The sequence below is a fragment of the Felis catus genome, chromosome X, assembly GCF_018350175.1.
Source record: "Felis catus isolate Fca126 chromosome X, F.catus_Fca126_mat1.0, whole genome shotgun sequence".
NCBI lineage: Eukaryota > Metazoa > Chordata > Mammalia > Carnivora > Felidae > Felis > Felis catus.
In genome coordinates this window covers 80405587-80425473 of record NC_058386.1, presented here as the reverse complement: position 1 = coordinate 80425473, position 19887 = coordinate 80405587, and the positions used below count along the sequence as shown (strand labels likewise).

The 19887-nt window shown below is 40.5% G+C and overlaps 1 protein-coding gene across 6 annotated transcripts in view; it reads left to right on the top strand.

The window, feature by feature from the left end:
• Positions 1-17576, top strand: part of SYTL4 (synaptotagmin like 4) — a 210671-nt gene extending 193095 nt beyond the window's left edge. For all 6 annotated transcript variants that reach the window (XM_045051317.1, XM_045051316.1, XM_045051318.1 and 3 more), the window contains 12 exons: positions 2541-2642; positions 3119-3194; positions 3636-3726; positions 3838-3941; positions 4433-4525; positions 5809-5987; positions 6285-6387; positions 6896-7057; positions 10577-10685; positions 12533-12632; positions 13530-13738; positions 15880-17576. In XM_045051317.1, coding sequence (XP_044907252.1) covers positions 2541-2642; positions 3119-3194; positions 3636-3726; positions 3838-3941; positions 4433-4525; positions 5809-5987; positions 6285-6387; positions 6896-7057; positions 10577-10685; positions 12533-12632; positions 13530-13738; positions 15880-16028 — 1477 coding nt within the window. In that variant the 3' untranslated portion in view covers positions 16029-17576. The remainder of the gene's footprint in view (positions 1-2540; positions 2643-3118; positions 3195-3635; positions 3727-3837; positions 3942-4432; positions 4526-5808; positions 5988-6284; positions 6388-6895; positions 7058-10576; positions 10686-12532; positions 12633-13529; positions 13739-15879) is intronic.
• The last annotated feature ends 2311 nt before the right edge of the window (positions 17577-19887 follow it).

Sequence of the window (19887 nt, the reverse complement as noted above, 5' to 3'; positions counted from 1 at the left end):
GTCTTAATAACAAGGTGACATCTGAGCAAAGACATGAAGCAAATGAGGGAGGAAGCAATCCCTGGGAGTACATGGGGGGAGTGCACTGTGGGCAGAGAAAGCAGAAGATATAAAGACCCGAAGGTGAGTTTGTATTTGGCACGTTTGGGTAATCTGGAACTGAATGGGCAAGGGGAGAACAGTAGGAGATGAGGACAGAGAAGGGATGAGAAGCAGATCATGTAAGACTTTGTTGGCACCTGTAAGGACCCTGTCTTTCACTCCGCATGAGGAGGAGAAGTCTGAATGACGTGATCTTTTTCTCTTTGTTTAAACTGAGGTAAAATTCACATAACATACATTAAGCAGTGGCTCCCCATTTTCTCCAGTCTCTAGTCTGCTTTCTAGAGACACCAGATTTGCCTATTCTGGATCTTTCATATAAATGGAGTCATGTAAAATGTGTCTTGCTTATTTCACTTAGCATAATATTTTCAAAGTTCATTCATGTTGTAGCATGTATCAGAAGTTTCTTTCTTTTTATTGACAGTAAAGTTTCATTGTATGAATATACTATATTTTGTTTATACTTTCACCCATTGGTGGACATTTACACTGTTTCAACCTGTTGGCTATTATGAATAATGCTGCTATGAACATTCATGTACAAGTTTTTGTGTGGACATATGTTTTCAGTTCTCTTTGGTATATACCTAGAAGTGGAATTGCTGGGTCATATGGTAATTCTATATTTGGACTTATATGTTAAAAGCTCATTTTGACTGCTGTATTGAGGATAGATTGTATAGGGACAAGGGTAGAAGTAGGGAGTTCAGTCAGGAAACTATTGTGATCATCCAGTAGCTAGATGATGGTGGTTTGGACCAAAAGTAGTGGCAGTGGGGGATGAGAACTGGTCAGATTCTACATACAATTGAAGATAGAGCCAAAGAGTGCCTGGGTGGCTCTGTCAGTTAAGCATTCAACTCTTGATTTTGGCTCAGGTCATGATCTCATGTTTCATGAGTTTGAGCCCTGTGTCAAGCTCCACACTAGCAATACAGAGCCTGCGTGGGATTCTCTGTCTCCCTCTCTCTCTCCCCCTTCCCTGCTCATTCTCTCTTTCTCTCAAAATAAATAAATAAACATTAAAAAAAGAAGAGAGAGCTAAGAGTATCTGCTAACAGATTGTATTTGTATTGTGAGAGAGTAAGGAGAGTCAAGGAAAATTAAGATCCTTGACCAGAGAATGAAAGGAGGAAGTTGTCAGTTGATGAAATTGAGGGGATAGCAGATTTGGGGGAGGATTAGGGCCTTAATCTTGTACTTGTTGTCTTTGAGATATCCAAACAGAGATGTGAAGTAGGCTATTGGAAATACCAGCCTGGCATTTGAGTGAGAGATAAATTTAGGAATTATTAGTTTATAGAGGATATTTAAAGCCATGAGACTAGATGAGATCATTTAGGGATAATTCTAGATATTGAAGAGAAGCAGTCTAAGGAATAAGCCTGGACATAATCCAAAAATTAGAGGTTTAGGAGATGAAGGACCAGCAAAGGAGCCTCAGAAAGAGACCCCAACAAGGTCAGAGGACCAAGAGAGTGTCATGTCCTGGGAGTCAAGTGAAATTAGTTGAGATTCTTGAGGAAGAATGATTTTTCCCCTTTTCTTAACTGCTCTCACAAATTCCTTGAGTCCCAGGAATTGTGTTCTTCCCTTTAGAGATGAGAACTGCTGTTTTGAATGCCCATTCATTAAGCCGAGAAAGAATTCTGGTCTTCTGAATACTGTCTTTGAAACATACTAGTTATTTATGTGTATACATTAAGCCCCACTGAGAACATTCGGTCAACCAATATATGAGTGCCTCCCTGTACGGTAATTTCTCTTCTAGGCATTGGGAACACGGCAGTGAATAAGATTTGTAGTCACTGATCTCACAGAACTTAGTCTAATGGAGGAGAAAGACATTAAATAAATCATTTGTTTAAATTATTGAATAAATTAAATAATTAGAAAGACATAAATAATTACATATGTGATGACTGCTACCAAGAAATCAGGGTGCTTTAGGAGCATATAAGAAGGTTACTAATCTAGACTTGGAGTGGGGGCATAGTCAGAGAGACCTAGAGGAATTGACATACAAGGAGAGACCTGAAGAAGGAGTTGGTTTAGCCAGGTGGAGAAAAGTGCTCATCATACAAAGAACATCCCAGGAAGAGACAAGAGTAAAAGGGAGAACTTTCGCATGGTCAAGGAACCAAAAGAGCTTAATCCTTCTGGAAATGTAAAGTATAAGGAGAGGTTGAGGGTGAAAGATGAGTCTGGAGAGGTCAGCAGGGGTCAAAATCATAAGGATTTTCTTGCCCTGCTGAGGAGTTTTAACTCAATTCCAACAGCAATGAGGAATTGCCGAAAAGTTTTAAAAGTATATACTCAGATATTTATCTTAGGAAGATCGCTTAGGCTACCACTGTGAATGGGTTGGAAGGAAGCTTGACTCCCAGCAGGAGAGCCCACTTTCTTTACACATTGGCTCTTGGTTTTTATTCTAGCGTGCCATTTGAAGTGCCCAAGCTGAAAAGTGGAAAGAGTGCACTGGAGACTGAGAATGAGAGTCTGGATAGCTACACTGCTGACTCGGATAGCATGTCAAGGTGAAACCCCTGCGAGTCTCTGCACTTCTGCTCAACTGAAGTCTCCATTTTGTTGTCCAGCTCAGGATGCATGGGTCCTGTGCCTTCAGTGTTCCTGACTTCTGTCCTCAGCAAGTCAAACGAAGTATTTTCTCTGACCTTGCCACAAGTTTGTCAGTAGTACATTTACTGTTGGCTTTGAGCACAGCCTTCTGGAGCATGCTAACTTCCACAGGCTGCTGCATCTTGGAGGAGTCTTCCTGGACCAGTAGCAACTGTCCCTGATGTCCCTTAGGAGGGGGGGAGTGAGTGCTTCTGTTTGTGCAAAGTTGCTTATCTAATTGTTTGCATTCCTTCAAGGTAAATCAGATGTGAAGTTTACCTTCTGGATTTGGTTACTACAATCACCCCAAGCCAGTGGATCTCCTTCCATAGAGCTTCCATAGATGGGGAAGGTGAGGAGGTGATTTTGTTATAACTTCTGTATCTACCTCCAGGAGAGACTCTCTGGATAAATCTGGACTCTTTCCAGAATGGAAGAAGATGTCTGCACCCACATCTCAAGTAGAAAAGGTAAGCTTTAGGTATTGGTCTGTTGGGGTCTCTCTCTCTCTTCTCTCTTTCTTTTTCCCTTCTCAGGAATAGTTTACATCAAGAATTCAGTTAAATGAATTTTAGTTCAGATTCACTTGGGAGCATTTAAGGTTTGGTTGAAACATGTGAGAAAATAGGTTTTGTACTACTTCCTAGGATTAAATTCCTAAGATTAAATTAATCTTTCCTTTAACTTTGCATAATTTAGCAAAAGTCTGAGCCTTATTTTTTTTTAATTTTTTAACATTTATTTATTATTGAGAGACCAAGACAGAGCATGAGCATGGGAGGGGCAGAGAGAGGAGGAGACACAGAATATGAAACAGAGTCTGAGCCTTATTCTTAAGTCAATTTTTTCCTTATTCATCCTCCACCTACCCAGCAGTCCTTTTCCATTTCCTGGCCCTCATTCCTTCCTAGGAAACTCAGCCTGGGGGTCAAAATGCAGTATCAATTGATGAGGGTGAAATGATATTTAAGAAGAACACCAGAAAAATCTTCAGGCCTTCAGGTAGGTTTCCCTTCATGGCCTTAGAGATTGAAGTTCTCAATACCCTGGATGGGTTCTTGGTACGGAGAAGAGTACGTTTCTTTTGATTTGGGTTTTTGCTCTTCCACTCAGAATACACTAAATCTGTTATTGATCTTCACCCGGAAGATGTGGGACATGAAAGTGGTTCCTTGGGAGACAGAAGCAAATCTGTCCCAGGCCTCAGTGTAGATATGGTAAGTACCCTTGTATTTCACTTGTCCACTCTATGAAATTTTATAAATCTAGAGTTGACCTTAGTACTTGATACTCTTAATCGACCTAATTCTTTAGGAAAGGGCAACATGAATCTTTATTGTAAAGTAAATCTTGTTGCTGAATTGCTTAAAGAAAAATACTGTCTTCATTGTCTCTTTCATCTTCAAATACATTGCTTGATATATAGTTGGGGTTCAAATAAATACTTATTTTGATTCAAATGTAAAGGGGTGGTTGGGTTGGGCAGACAAATGAGAAAAAGATATTCTTATTGTCTTTAAATTTGAGAAAGATGGTTGGAATATAGTTTGGAAACGTGAAATGGGAGACACAAAATAAGGATATGTGCATGCATGTGTACATGACACCTCAGAGTTTAGCAATAATTATGGCTCCCACCAAAGGAAGTTCATTAGTCTTTGAACTTTTTCTCATTTTATTAACCCTGAATCTATATTTATTGCTCCAGGAAGAGGAAGAGGAAGAAGAAGACATTGACCATCTGGTGAAGCTGCATCGCCAGAAGCTAGCCAGAAGCAGCATGCGAAGTGGTTCGTCCATGGTAAGTTCTATTGGTTCTGTGGCTATAGACATGTTTGGGTACCAGGAATGAAGGAAGTATCTCTCTAGAGCAGAGTCAGGACCTGGGAATCATCCTAGTCACTCTTTCCAGGTAAGTGAGATACATTTGTTTATTCATATCCTCAGTTTAGATAATAGTTGCTTAGTGCACAGCTAGGTGATTTCCCTCAGCCTGTGCCCTGGAAGTAGTTAGGTAATTCGGTAATTAGGACTAGAGACATTCTTTATCACAGCTTTGTGAACAGTAAACCATAACTTCTCCTCTAAAAAGGTAACAGGCCATGAAGTGAGCAAGATAATATTTCTTCATCAGAGCCCACTCCAAATCTCACATTCAAAAGTATTGTCAGGGTGCCTGGGTGGCTCAGTTGGTTAAGCATCCAACTCTTGATTTTGGCTCAAGTCATGATTTCATGCTTTGTGAGATTGAGCCCCATGTTGGGCTCTGCGCTGACAGTTCAGAGCCTGCTTGGAATTCTCTCTCTTCCTCTCTCTCAAAATAAATCAACATTTAAAAGAAAAAGAACATTGTCATGAGGGGACCCTGGCAGGGTAATTGGCATCAGGGTATGATTAAGGAGTAACAATACAAATCAAAATCATAAAGTTAAAGGGACAGTAAAGAATTAGGGCCTAGTTCTGTCAGAAGTACAAAGATTTGTGTTTAGGGGACACAGTCAGGAACCAGAGTGATTAGGGTTTGTTTCTACTCACACACAGGAATAGAATGGCAGGCTTACAGAGACGACTACTACCTGAGAGGAAGAGGTATTTTCACCTCTGGTGGGATTCCTGCCCTCCACCATTCTTAAAGAATCACTTTTTCTATAGGTCTTGATAGGGATATGGTGGATAAAAGAAACCCAAAGATAATTGAGGCACTTTGTTTTAATGAGCAACTGACCCCCTCTAGCCAACATTTTAGTGTATGTAACATATTAAAACCATAGTTTCCTCCTACCTGTACTCCTTGTCTACCTTCTGGGACAAGTGAAAACTAAAAATAAAATTTATAAAAAGCAGGGAAGAAGAGAGACAGAACATAGGTGAGCCAAGAACTGATTATTAACCTCAATAATTATGAGTGTGCTACTAGGCTGTCTCATGCTCTGAGTACAAGCCTATTGGCAGTACTGGCTTATAGCAGGGGCTTCTGAAGCTTTTGTTTTGTTCCATGACTGTGGCTTTATTTTGAAGGAAGATGTGAGCAATGTGGGAGGGGAGTATGCCTTTACCAGATGTTTGTGGGTGCTTTATCTTCAGAGTACAATTGGCAGCATGATGAGTATCTATAGTGAAGCTGGCGATTTTGGAAACATCCTTGTGACCGGCAAGATCACCTTTTCTCTCAAGTATGAGCAGCAAACACAGACTCTGGTCATCCATGTGAAGGAGTGCCACCAGCTGGCCTGTGCTGATGAAGCCAAGAAGCGCTCTAACCCGTGAGTGCTTCTGGAACCTGACCGATGCTCTGAGATGAGAGCTCAGACCCTGGCATCTATGTGGGCATTCTTGAACTGAGGTTATCACTTCCTGGGCAGACAGGGAGGTGTGACTGAGAGTGGTTAGGAAAGATATGGGAGATGGACCAGGACTGGGAAAATACAAGAAGGACATGTCTAAGAGGACTTGATGTGACATTTTCATTTCATCATGGCATATGTATATGGAAAGCAGAGAAGTGAAGAATGGGCTTCAGAAAAGACAACAAATGACTCTGTTCTCTCTTTGGTCTCTAGATATGTAAAGACTTATCTTCTGCCTGACAAGTCCCGCCAAGGAAAAAGAAAAACCAGCATCAAGCGGGACACTATCAATCCGCTATATGATGAGACCCTCAGAGTAAGTATCTAGACCCTGGGAGTAGAACTTGCCCTGTCTTATGTCTTATGTGGCAATTCCTCTGCTACACAGCTGGTTGACATGGCTTTCAGTGGCCATGTCTGTTTCTGAAGATGCACCATGGGCATCTGTTCATATACTAACTTCCCAGAGAACAAAGGTGATCTGGCTTTCTTGGATTGTTGTGAAATCGGAGGTTCATGTGACCACAAATATTTTAAAAAGTTATTTTGGATCAGGAGTTTCTGTGGCAATCCTTTTTGAATGTTCCATTGTTCTTTCATCCAGTCAAGGAAAAATTAATTTTCCAGGTCCTTCCATAGAATAGGGTAGGTTTTTGTGAAATGGGGTAAGTGGAGGCTTTCATGAAGGAAATTCAGAATTCTTAGGGATTAAAGTAATTTGGTATTCAGGATTATGGACTTTGGGTATGGTTGCTCAGATTTTTGAATAATCTTTTCTGAGGAATTACCACAAACTAATCATCCTGGGCTTCTTTTTTTCACAGTATGAGATCCCAGAATCTCTCCTGGCTCAGAGGACTTTGCAATTCTCAGTTTGGCATCATGGTCGTTTTGGCAGAAACACTTTCCTTGGAGAGGCAGAGGTCCAGATGGATTCCTGGAAACTTGATAAGAAACTGGATCATTGCTTGCCTTTACATGGGAAGGTAGTCTGCTTTCACAACTTACACAGTTGGCTCTGAGGTAGCATTGTCTACATTGATCTCTGCTGGTACATATTGGTAGCGTCTTTGAATGAAATCTTCTGTAGAGTTCTAGCGCACCCTGCTGGAGCTTCTGAGTTTGACAGTAATTTCAGATGCAATTGTAGGCCAGGCAAAGGATGAAGCCATAGTTTTCCTTTGAAAAGTCTTTCATGTGTGTGCCAAGCTTTGCCTCATAATGTTCCAGAGTTTGGGCATATTCTAACATACTAACTTGCATATTTTCTCCAAGCTAACCTTTTGGGTGTATCCTAATCTATACTCCTTTTCCAAGCTAATCTTTTTACTAAAGCAGTGGGAAGTAAAGGAATTCATGGAGATCTAATTATTGTGCTCTTTGTCACAAAAGCCAGGGACAATTTTACTTTGGAGATGGCATCTCAGGCAAGAATATAGCAGTATGCATTGTAGTGCCTGGGATCTGAGTGCAAACCTGGATTTGAATCCTGGTTCTGTTATTTGCCAGCTGGGTAAGTCACCTCTCTTATAAAATAACTTAGGTAAATCACTTAACTTCTGTGAGTCTTAGTTTACTCATCTACAAAATGGCGATAACAGTGCCTGGCATATAATGGACATTCAGTAGGTTACTGTCATTCTGGTTAAGATAGCTAAAACAGAGTTAGGATTTCTTGATAATACGAACTGTTCAATGGAAAAGTTCCTTGGTAAAAATTTTTTACACCACCATTTTAAATGCTAAAAGTAGTATGTGTTACAGAGACTATCTTTGGAAAGATAGACAAGAAGCTAGTAGTAGTGGCTGCCTCTGGGAAGAGAGACTGAGATGAGAGAGCAGTTTAGTTTTCTCTGTATGTCCTTCCATGACGTTTGAGCTTTTTACCATGTCTGCATATGTTGCTTAAGAAATTAAGAATAAAAGGATTTCTGTGCACATGGTTAAAAATGAAAACAACATAGAAGTGTATAAAAAGAAAAGTACATTTCATTACCTAGAAATAAACACTGTTATCAACTACTTGGATATCTTCATAGAGATTTGGTATTAAGCAGCATGGATATAAACGTAAGGATTTATATTTTTTTTCCTTTTTATGCAAATAGGCTTATATGAACCTCATCATGTACATGTCTTGAGTGTTTTAGTTTAACAATTGATTATTTATCATGGGCCTCTTTCTATGTCATCACTTACATATCTATCTCATTTTCATTGCTGTATAGTATTCTTTCATGTGCCTGTATAATAAATTGTTTGCTTTCTCTGCTGTTAAAACTATGCTGTAATATGTTTTGGCCTTCTTATGTGAATGTAACTATAGAAGAAATTTCTGGTGGTGGAATTGCTGAGTCAGAGGAAAAATACATGCAATATTTTGATAGCTACTGCCCTCCATGGAAAATATTAACAATGTTAAATCTGCCCCTTTAAATACTAATAAAAACAGTAAAACAATTATGACCAAACTATAGCACATTAGAAATTTAGAATTTCTTAAGCATTTGGCACACAAGTCATTCTCTCAGGGGCCTACAGTTGATATAATTATATTGGAAACATCACCATAAACCATTATGAAGCACTGCCAATAAATGTGTCTTACATCAAAAGAAAAAAACTCCATTAAAATGGAGTCATTTGCTCTTAAAATATGCCACTGAAAAAATACACCAATTTCTAACTAAGGCTGAACTCTAGTTTTTAAGAGTCTACTGAAGTTCACAATCTAGGAGTTAATAAATTCTGTAGACATTTAAAAACATCAAAAAAGACTACTCCAGTATTACATAACTATTTTAACTTAAAACATTTTACATTTATTGTCTCTGATCTATCTTTACGTGCGTGCGTGCATGTGTGTGTGTCTCCTAGCAATCCATTTGCTCCCATTCAGTTTTCTCTTCCTGGCATCCACTTCCCTATTCTTTTGCATCTCTCCCATACACTAAACTGTGCATTCTGGGTATGTGGTACATTTTTCCAAACCAGTGGGGATTATGGTTTCCTGGCATTGGTATACTCCATGCTGAGGACCCCCAGCGAACACAGATGACAGGGTACATCTAGTCTGCACCAGCTCACATTCTAGATACCAAAGCAAAAAGAAAAGAACCATGCCAAGAGAGCCAATAGAGGGAAGCAATTCTGCTACCAGCAGCCAAAGATAATAGGCCACTTGCTGCTCATTCCAGTCATTCATTCATTCATTCATTCACTCACTCACTCTTACATTCATTCAGTAAATATTTCTGGAGCATCTCCTGTGTGCCAGATACTTTGCTAAGTGTCAGGCATACTAGGCTGAGCAAAAATAGGGTGATTCCTGTCCTCCTGGCATTGAGTGGTAGAGATAGCCATTAATCAAAAGTAATGTAAATAAATATAAAATTATAAATTGTGACATATTTAAATCCTTGCAGTGGAGCTCCCTCCGCCTAGCCCTCAAATCTTTGCAAGCTCTCTTTAGAAAAAAATTATGCTTTGTCTTTGAAAATCATATGAGTGATACATACCATTTTCTTTAAAAAGACACTGAAGATATACACACAGTAAAAAGTGAAAGCCCTCTCTCCTTTCCCCAGTCCACTCCTCTCTGTAGAATAAACAAGTGTTAAGTTTGTATGTATCCTTCTGGGTTTTTCTATGCAGTGTAGTATAGTGATTAAAAGCATAGACTCTGGAGCCAATCTGTCTGAATTTGAATCCTGCCTGTGCCAATTGCTAACTGTATGACCTTGGCAAGTTACTTAACCTCTGTGTTCCATAACCTGTAAATGGGGATAATAGTACCTATCTCATAGGGACTGTCTTGAGGATTACACAAAATGATATACTTAAAGTACTTCTAACAGTGCTTGGCACATAGTAACTATTATACAAGTGATAATAATCATTATTTATATACATACATATTCACATGTACAGACATGAATATATTTTAATAAAAGTGGGAAACTTTTTATGCATTTCACTTTGCTGACTTAACAGTACACCTTGGCTATCTTTCTGAGTCAGCATGTATGGATTCCCTGCATTCTTTTTGATGATTGCATGCCATAATCTATATGCCATACATGGCATTAAAATCACTCATTTAACCTTTCCTATATCGATTGCCATTTGGGTTGTTCCCACTTTTTGGCTCTTACTAACGATGTTGATAGCAAGACTCTTCACCATGGTGTCAGTCCCTGTGAGTTTGTGTGGCAACTTTGCTGGAAGACCTTTGAGGGTATTTGGAATCTAGTAACTGTATCCCCAAATTAGCAAAATAGTGGGAATTGTGGAAGACTTTGTTGGTTCTTCTGCAGCTCCTTCTAAAGGAACTGCCTTGGAAACCTGTGGCTGCCATGGCCTTGGGACCCTGGATTGTATTCACAAGCTGGATTCTCTTACATTATGAAGCTGTTCTTAGGGCTAATTTTAGAATCTCCTTAGCGAGAGGTCTCAACAACTCCTGAGAAGCCCAGCTTGACCTGTCGGGTTTCCCTGTGTTTCAGATCAGTGCTGAGTCCCCGACTGGCTTGCCATCACACAAAGGCGAGTTGGTGGTTTCACTGAAATACATCCCCGCCTCCAAACTCCCTGTTGGAGGTGACCGGAAAAAGAGTGAGTTTGGGGTGTGTGTGCTGGATTTAGCCCTTAGTGTTTTCTATGGGGTGTCTGTGAGATAGTGCAGCTGGTGGCTAGCACTGTTGGAGAGACCAGATTGAGAGGCTCCCTGGATCATCTTCTGGGGAAGATTCCTTTACTGAGTAAGGTTTTTCTGCATTGTTTTCAGCCAGAAGGGAATATTTTAGGGTTAGCACTTATTTTTTTAGGCTATTAAACTGACTTGAACTTGGTCTAGCTGTGGCAAGCTATTAAGAGGGCAGAATAGAACAGAAACTTCGGGGGTGAGAACGGGTGGTTGCAAGAGGTAGTGAAGTATGAGAGACAGGAAGGTCAAGGTTGAGGAAGAGTGAATCAACACACCAGGCACTGTGCTAGTGACTGTGGATATGTAGATGAATAAGACATATTTGTCTTCCCCTGAAGAGCTTAGTTTAGCAAGAAAGACAGACAGGAAAAGACCACCGATAATGGGAGTCCTGAATTCTCTTTGGTTATATGTGGGAGAGCTTCAAAGAAGAAGTAAGGATGAAACTGGAATTAAGATTTTACCGGGAAGAAAAGGAAGTGGGTGGGGTAGAAGGGCAGTTCCAGAAGAGATAGCAGGAGCAAAGGTTTTAAAAAGGCATGGTAAATGCCTTTAAAAAGGCATGGTAAAGGGCTGTATGTAAGTAGTGAGGTAGTGACATGGGATCAAGATCAGTGGCACTGGAGTTACAGGAGTGGGGCTGGAATTGTTGATGAGGCTGGTGCCTAACTGAAACGGGCTTTGAACATAATGGTAAGGAGTTGAATTCGATCCATTTGTGCAATGAGAAGCCAGAGTTCTTAGAAAGATACCTGTAGCAAGGTCTAATCTATAGGACTTGGGGAATCAAAGAGATCCTCAAAAAGGGAGTGCAGAATGACTAGAGAAGAGAAGCAAGGACAACATTTTAAAGCATGAAGAGAGGAAGAAAAGCCAGTGAGGGTAGAGGGTTATTAGGAAAGATATTGAAGAAGAAAAGAGTGGCGTCGTCAATAGTATTGGGATATCAGGCCAAAGAGGATTGAGAAGACATGGTGCACTGGCGTTAGGTTGAGTATTCAGTGGATAAGTGGAAGCAGAAGCCAGATTTCACCAGAAACTAGCCTGAGTGAATGAAGCAAAGAAGTAGAAGTAGTGAATGTGGGCTCTTTCTTTCAGGATACTTGTTGGTGAAAGAAAGGAGAAACATGGAGGATAGTTTGAGAAGGCAATAAGGGTAAAGGGAGATTTTCTTTTAAAAGGATTTTTAAAAGAAGAAGAAGAAGAAGAAGAAGAAGAAGAAGAAGAAGAAGAAGAAGAAGAAGAAGAAGAGATATTAGTGTATATTTAGACTGAGGGGATAGGACTGGTAGAGAAAGATATTAAAAATGGGAAGTGGGGATTGAAATTGATGACATCTGATGAGTCCTATGAAGTGGGCATGGGATCAAGAACACAGGTAGAGGCGTTCCCTTTTTAAAAACTCTTCAACAAATTTCAGGCAACTTTATTTCTCTAAACTCCCATTTTCTCATCTATAAAATAGGAATAATAGTACATATCTTATACGGTTGCTTTGAGAATTAAATGCTTAATGTAGGATCTGGCACATAGCCAGTTTTCTAAAAGTATTTGTTGCTGTTGTCCTTATTAATTGAGCACCTGTTGGTTACTGTCAGGCACTGTGTTAGGTCCTAAGACTCCAAGTCAGGTGTGGTCCAGTTGTCACGAAGCTTGCTGCCTTTAGGGGCAAGGGATGGAAGGTGCTATATAGATAAAGATCAAGACAAATCTGAAGGTGTAGGGGCTCACTTGCTATGGCTGACATCCCTTACAGGTAAAGGTGGGGAAGGGGGAGAGCTCCAGGTGTGGATCAAAGAAGCCAAGAACCTGACGGCTGCCAAATCAGGAGGGACTTCAGACAGCTTTGTCAAGGGGTGAGTCCCTGGACCAGCATCAAACTAACCAGTTCTAGGACAAGAGAGCTAAGAGATGAACCCAATTTAACCTTTCTCTGTGGATATTATCCTTGTATATCCTACCACCTCCAGCAACCAACTTTGCTCCTGAAAATAGGTAACAGCGAAGCCTCCACAGCCACCTTTGTACTGGTCTAAGCTCAGTTTGGACTGTGACATAGTGTGGATTTCCAAAGAGGAGGGTGGTAAATAGGCTGGACTTTCCCTCTCTTATACACTTATGCTTTTAATTAATCCTGAATAAAAATCTGTGTCCCCTGACTATTAAGATTTAGGAACTCAGGACTTTGTTCTCCACAATATTTCAACAATGCCAGCTTTCCCCAAATTATACATCACCCCACTGACTTTTAAGGTCTCTTGAAAATCATGTTTGGCTAGGCCTATAGTTATTACTATTGATTTTATTTAAAGAGAACCTCGTCCAATAGAAATGGAATCATGAGCACTGAGTGTTATATGTAAGCGATGAATCACTGGGTTCTACTCCTGAAGCCAATATTACACTGTATGTTAACTAACTTGAATTTAAATTAAAGAATGTAAAAAATAAATAAATAAAAAAGAAAGAAAGAAATGGGATCCAATATCTAACACCCATGTCTGGTAGAGTGTAGATAACAGTTTACTATAACATTATGTTAATTTTCTCTCCAGGTTAAAGGAATTGAATCAGGTGAATGATCTAGTGGAGGTAGTGAGAACTCTGCTTCAGCATATTCAAAGGAGGGAGTGTGTGTACTCGGATCTGAATGTTGACTTACCTGCCTGGGCTAGCTAGGGAAAGGGGAATTTAGATAGATAGTTACTTGCCAGGTTTGAGTAGGTTGTTGATTACTCCCCATCCTCTGCCAGATACCTCCTTCCCATGAGGAACAAGGCCAGTAAGCGTAAAACTCCTGTGATGAAGAAGACTCTGAATCCCCACTACAACCATACATTTGTCTACAATGGCGTGAGGCTGGAAGATCTACAACACATGTGCCTGGAACTGACTGTGTGGGACCGGGAGCCCATGGCCAGCAATGACTTCCTGGGAGGGGTCAGGCTGGGTGTTGGCACTGGTGAGAGCCTCTCTCCCATCCTGACTATTTTAAAGGCCTCTTATATATTTCACTCCTACTATACCCAGCCCCCTTCCTTCAAAGCTCCTCTATAACAAGAGTTGTCTTCTTTCCTTTCAGTTAACCTTTGGACAATATTTACTGAATGCCTACTATGTGCAGACCTAGGGGAAGGCTGAGCTCATGCACTGTTATCTGTACAGATAAATGTGACCCTGATGGCCAAGAATGCCATCATCCTACCACCAAAAAAGTCTAAAAACCTACCTGTATCTGTACTTATAATTTCCATCTTCCATTGTGTTATAATGAAAGAAGGGTCCTTTCTAGCAAAGGCCAAGCTCTTTACAAGTGTTCTGGATCACACCCTCACCTTCCTAACCTCACTTCTGGAATCTCTTCTCTCTCCTGTCTGATCACTTGCACTCTCTCTGCCTCCCTCCTGGAGGTGAACACAGATAACCTCTGGTATTTCCAGTATTAATAAACAGAAATAAATCTTTTATTGACCCCACATCCCCCTTCTAATTTCTTAAATTGTCTCTACTTCCTCACATCTCTTTTAGTGCTCAATCCACTGTGATCTGGCTTCTGTCTGACCACTTCACTGAGCAATTGCTCATGACAAAATTTTGTTTTCATCTTACAAGAATATTCATGCTATTTAACATAGCCGATCACTCCCGTTTTCTTTTTTTGTTTTTAATTTTTTTAATGTCTATTTTTGAAGGAGAGAGAGACAGAGTGTGAGCAGGGGAGGGGTAGAAGAGAGGAAGACACAGAATCCAAAGCAGGCTTCAGGCTCTGAGCTGTCAGCACAGAGCTTGACACGGGGCTCAAACCCATAACTGTGAGATCATGACATAAGTCAAAATTGGACACTTAGCTGACTGAGCCACCCAGGCACCCTGATCACTCCCCTTTTCTTAAAATACTTAGCTTCTACTGATACTACACTTTTCTTTGTGGGTTTCCCATTCTCTACCCATTCTAAATATTGGTACTTTTCAAGACTTAGTCTTGAATCCTCTTTCCCCTCTCTATAGTCTCTGCATGCCTGCAGCTTTTAATACTACTTGTATATTAATAAGTCATACAAAGCATTTAACACAAAGTGTCTAGAATGATGTTTTTACAAATGTAAGCCGGGTCATATCAGTCTCCTGTTTAAAACCCTTCAGTGGCTTACTACTGTACTTTAGAAGACAGTCCAAAGTTCTTGCCATTCTGACAGGCCCCTATAGATTCTGGACCCTTTGTTCCTTTATGATCCATCCTATATCACTCTCTTGCTTGCTCAGCCATGTTCCAAGCACAATGATTCTTTCTGCTCTCCAAATATACCAAGCTTATTCCAATTTCATAATCTTTGCAATTATAGTTAACCTCAGTCAGGCTCCTTCCCATCTTTCAGAGCTTAACCCAAATGTCTCCTTGGACAGGCCCTCAGACCACTCCATCTAAACAAGGCCCTGATCTAGGCACTACAGATCATCCTGTTTATTTACTTCATGACATATATCTCATTATCTGAAGTATCTTGACTTGCTTGTATATTTCCTGCTTTCCCTGTCCAAATATAAGCTGCCTGCAAGGCAGAACTTTTTTTGTTCACCACTGTATCTCCAGAGCCCAGAAGAGTACCTGGTATACAGTAGGCACTCAATACATGTTTGTTGAAAGAATGAGTGTACAAAAGAACAGGAATGAGGCCACATACAATCTGAACTCTAGTCCTGGAATCTACAGCTAGAGAAAAAGGTGTTCAGCTGCTGCTGCTTCCTTTTTTTTTTTTTTTTTTTAATTTTTCAGTTAAGTTGGCAATAACAGCAGGGCAGTAGCTCTGGCATGAGGTGTCAGACACTTAGAGCTCTGTAATGGCCCCAGAATAAGAGGTCTGAAGCTACCATGTGCTGTTTGGAGTCCCATTTCATCAACTTGAAGTCTCCTGATAGAGTCTCAAGAGCACAGAAATAGCTTTTCGGGGTCAACAGGGAGCAGTTTACATACTGTTGTCCCAGCAACCTATCTTCGTAGCACACTGTCTTTTACAGGATGGCTACCCTTGCTGTATAACCCTTCTTTTCTGGTGGGCTGTGGAGTGGATTCCCTGTTCAGCTTCTTCTGGTGTTTCTCCTCAGGGATCAGTAATGGGGAAGTGGTAGACTGGATGGACTCGACTGGGGAAGAAGTGAGCCTGTGGCAGAAGATGCGACAGTACCCAGGGTCTTGGGCGGAAGGGACTTTGCAGCTCCGTTCCTCGATGGCCAAGCAGAAGCTGGGCTTATGAGCCCCTGTCCTTCTATGCAGGTCTTGTCCTGTCCAGGGCAAGTCAGAGGAAGCGAAGAAACCAAGAGCAAAGATTTATATTTAGTGTATGTATGTGTGTGTGTGCATGTGTGTTATGTGTGTGTAATAAACATATATTTCTACAAATCTCATTATGTTAGAGTGATGAACGTTTGTTCCTCTTTTTAAAGCAGGCTCAAGAATAAGGGTCTGTTTAAAATGTTTTCATTTGTGCATAATCTAGTATATTTCCAGAGTCCATTCTTTTATCTTTATGATGTTTAATTAGCTTAAAAATCCTTTAAAACAAGTTTTTATCTCCTGTCTTGCAATTCTTTTCCTACTTCCCCAGGAAGCCCTGTCTACCTTTGGCATTTGTATAGGTCTGAGGCCAGGGCTCTGGGAAGCAGGGTTGGGTTACTAAAGACAGGAGAAGATGGGAGAGAGGTGAGTAGGTCTGCCCTTTCCTTTCCAATTTATGTTTTGAACTCTATTTTTACCTTGATATATTTCTGTAACTTGGTTTTTAACTCTTATTGTTTTTAAGCAATTTCCATATTACTTTAGTCTAATTGTTTTCTTTTAAATGCTAAGAAAATTCCTGTTTCTTCAAGCTCCATACACCTTCCCTAGACCTTTAGGGGACCCTTATAATGGAGCTTCTTTAGAAAAACACTTTAATGAGATAGTGGCCTTTTGACTGAATCATGGACATGTCCACAATGGCTTCTCAGTGGTCTCATAGGACCAGAGGGACTGACAGTGAAATGTCTCCCAGCCCATGCTGGATCTTTGCATTTTATACAGATACAGCTCTTGTTGGACAGCTCCTCATTTCTCTAATAAAAGACAAGATATCGTCACTCTCATATACCACATCTTTCTTAGCATTTGTGTCTGCAGTGTGGTACCACACAGAATATGATGGACATACCATTACACCAGCCAGAATAGCCAAGTACTGTCTAAACTGGACATACCATTACACCAGCCAGAATAGCCAAGTACTGTCTAAACTGGCCCAGTGTTTCTCCAGACTGGGCACGGTTAAGGCTCTAAGAGAATATGTTCAGAGAATCTCCCAGTTATTCTGACTTCCTTCGTGAAGTGGTTTCACTTTCTATTTTTTCTGTTGTTTCCTATACTTGACCTAGATGTAACATGGGTGTGGTGTGCTGAGACCTTTCTAAGAAGGGTCTGGTGATCTAAGGTTCATTTTCTGAAACTCACTGTACCAAACTGACCTTGTTATTCTTGCAACAGTATCTACACAGAGTTGTTTGTAAAAGGAGTGTATACTGGAGAAGAAATCCCTTTTGGTAGAGTCTGCTAGCTGACTCTTCTATAAGGCCACTGGACTACGGGTGGCTGCAGTGGTTTCTATTGTACATGTGAACTGAATAGAGGAGTGTTTTTAAAAGGTTTGGTGTGGGTGTGGATTAATATTGTAACAGAAAGCATCATTTGGGATCCTGGGCTGTAACTTGCTCCTTTGTTCTCTACCCCCTGAAATGTATGTGTGCTTCAATAAAGCTTTTTCACCTGTCAAGTGTTTGCATTTGTTAGTTCTGTAGATGCTTTTCTTTCTGATGTCATCACTTACTGTTGTTGCTGCTCAGTAGATTGAAGGAGAAGAACCAAAGTGACAAATGCCCTTCCCTAACCATTCTGTGCATATTGAAAGAAAATTTCCCTTTCCCTACATTGCTGCCTGATACCTCTGCCAAACTCTGATCCATTGACCTTTGTGTTTGGTATCTATGGAGAGAACTGAGAATTCTTCTTAAAAGTGCATCACTTTTCTTTCTCTCTCAAGTACCAAGGGAACTTTTCCTTTAGCTCTGTAGCCCCGTACCACGAGGAAGGAGAGAGATGTGCACAGGGGAAGGAAGATGTTGTTTGCTGTGTTTCTTTCTGGATCCTTCAGTATTTATAGGAGGTGGGGCCTTTTTTCCCCTTTGCTCCTACTATCATCATTTAGTCTTGAGAAATAATTAACACATATACTAAGCAGCATTAACAACTCAGGCAACAACAGACGTTGGCGAGGATGCGGAGAAAGAGGATCTCTTTTGCATTGTTGGTGGCAATGCAAGCTGGTGCTGCCACTCTGGAAAACAGTATGGAGGTTTCTCAAAGAAGTAAAAATAGAACTACCCTATGACCCAGCATTGTACTACTAGGTATTTATCCAAGGGATATAGGTGTGCTGTTTCGAAGGGACACATGCACCCCCATGTTTATAGCAGCACTATCAACAATAGCCAAAGTATGGAAAGAGCCCCAATGTCCATCGATGGATGAATGGATAAGGAAGATGTTGTGTACACACACACACACACACACACACACACACACACAATGGAGTATTACTCCGCAATCAAAAAAAAATGAAATCTTGCTATTTACAACTACGTGGATGGAACTAGAGGGTATTATGCTAAGCAAAGTTAGTCAGAGAAAGACAAATATATGACTTCACTCATAGGACTTTAAGACACAGAACAGATGAACACAAGGGAATGGAAGCAAAAATAATATAAAAACAGGGAGGGGGACAAAACATAAGAGACTCTTAAATATGGAGAACAAACTGAGGGTTACTGGAGGGGTTGTGGGAGGGGGAGGGGCTAAATGGGTAAGGGGCATTAAGGAATCTACTCCTGAAATCATTGCTTCACTATATGCTAACTAATTTGGACATAAATTAAAAAAATAAAATTTAACACACACACACACACACACGCACACACACATACTAAGCAAACCCATCTCAGGAATAAGGCCCTGGGTTAAAAAACCTGGGTTTCTAGGTAGAGCCCAAGTGACTTTTGACCTCTTGTGCAAAAAGGCATTAATATGTACTGAATGCCTTTTTTGTACAAAGCTTTATGCTAGGCACATTATATATTATTCCTTAACTTCTCCAAGCACCTTATGAAGTAGGAAAATTTCCCTGTTTACAAGTGAGCAAAGTCAAGCCCACTATTATGCAACAGAGTTAGGATTTGAATCAAGGTCTGACTCTACTATGCTGCCTCCTGTGAGGATGTTCTGTGCATTATGGGCAAAGGCTCAGAGGAACGGATGAGTCCTTTCTTTTAAAATATCTCAAAGGAATCAGTTTAGTTTGCTAAGTAGGAAAACCCGAATGCTTTGGATGTTACCTAACCAGCTGACTGAATAGCTTGTGTGTGTGTGTGTGTGTGTGAGAGAGAGAGAGAGAGAGAGAGAGAGAGAGAGAGAGACATCTTGGGGGAGATGGGAGTCAGAGGAAAACGGAAATAAGGTTGAGGTAAGGCTAGCCCCTTGTCTGGCTGTGAACCTGATTCTGCTGCTGCCTGCTTCTGTTCCTTTAGCACCTGGAATTTCTTGCATCATAATGCAAAAGAGGTTACAGTAAATCTTTACCTAAAGAAAGCAAGATTGACTTGCCTGACTACTCAATAAAATGAAACAAAACAAAAGCTTCTCAATTTTTTTTAAACAAGAGCATTTGATACGAAAGTCAGGCCCAGGTGGAAACTTGATTTAAGAGGCGGTGGGCCTCTTCATGTTATCATTTGGGTCTTTGACCTAGTAGCATGCCCTGCCTTGGCACTTGAGGTGTAAGTGGTAAACACAAGGAAGAGCATTTAACTAATGTGCAATCTTTGCCTTTGGAACCACAGACCTGTCTGACTGGAGATTTCCCACATTAGCTCATTGGATTTCATCTTCTGCCTATAACTTGTCTTTTGACTTTCAAGCTCCTGTATTTCCTTGGAGGGAAGAGGGAGAAGGGACATTTTTGCTCCAAGTTTGGTCATTTACTCCATGTCTTGTCCCATTCAGCAACTGCCTTTTTATTTTGCATTAAA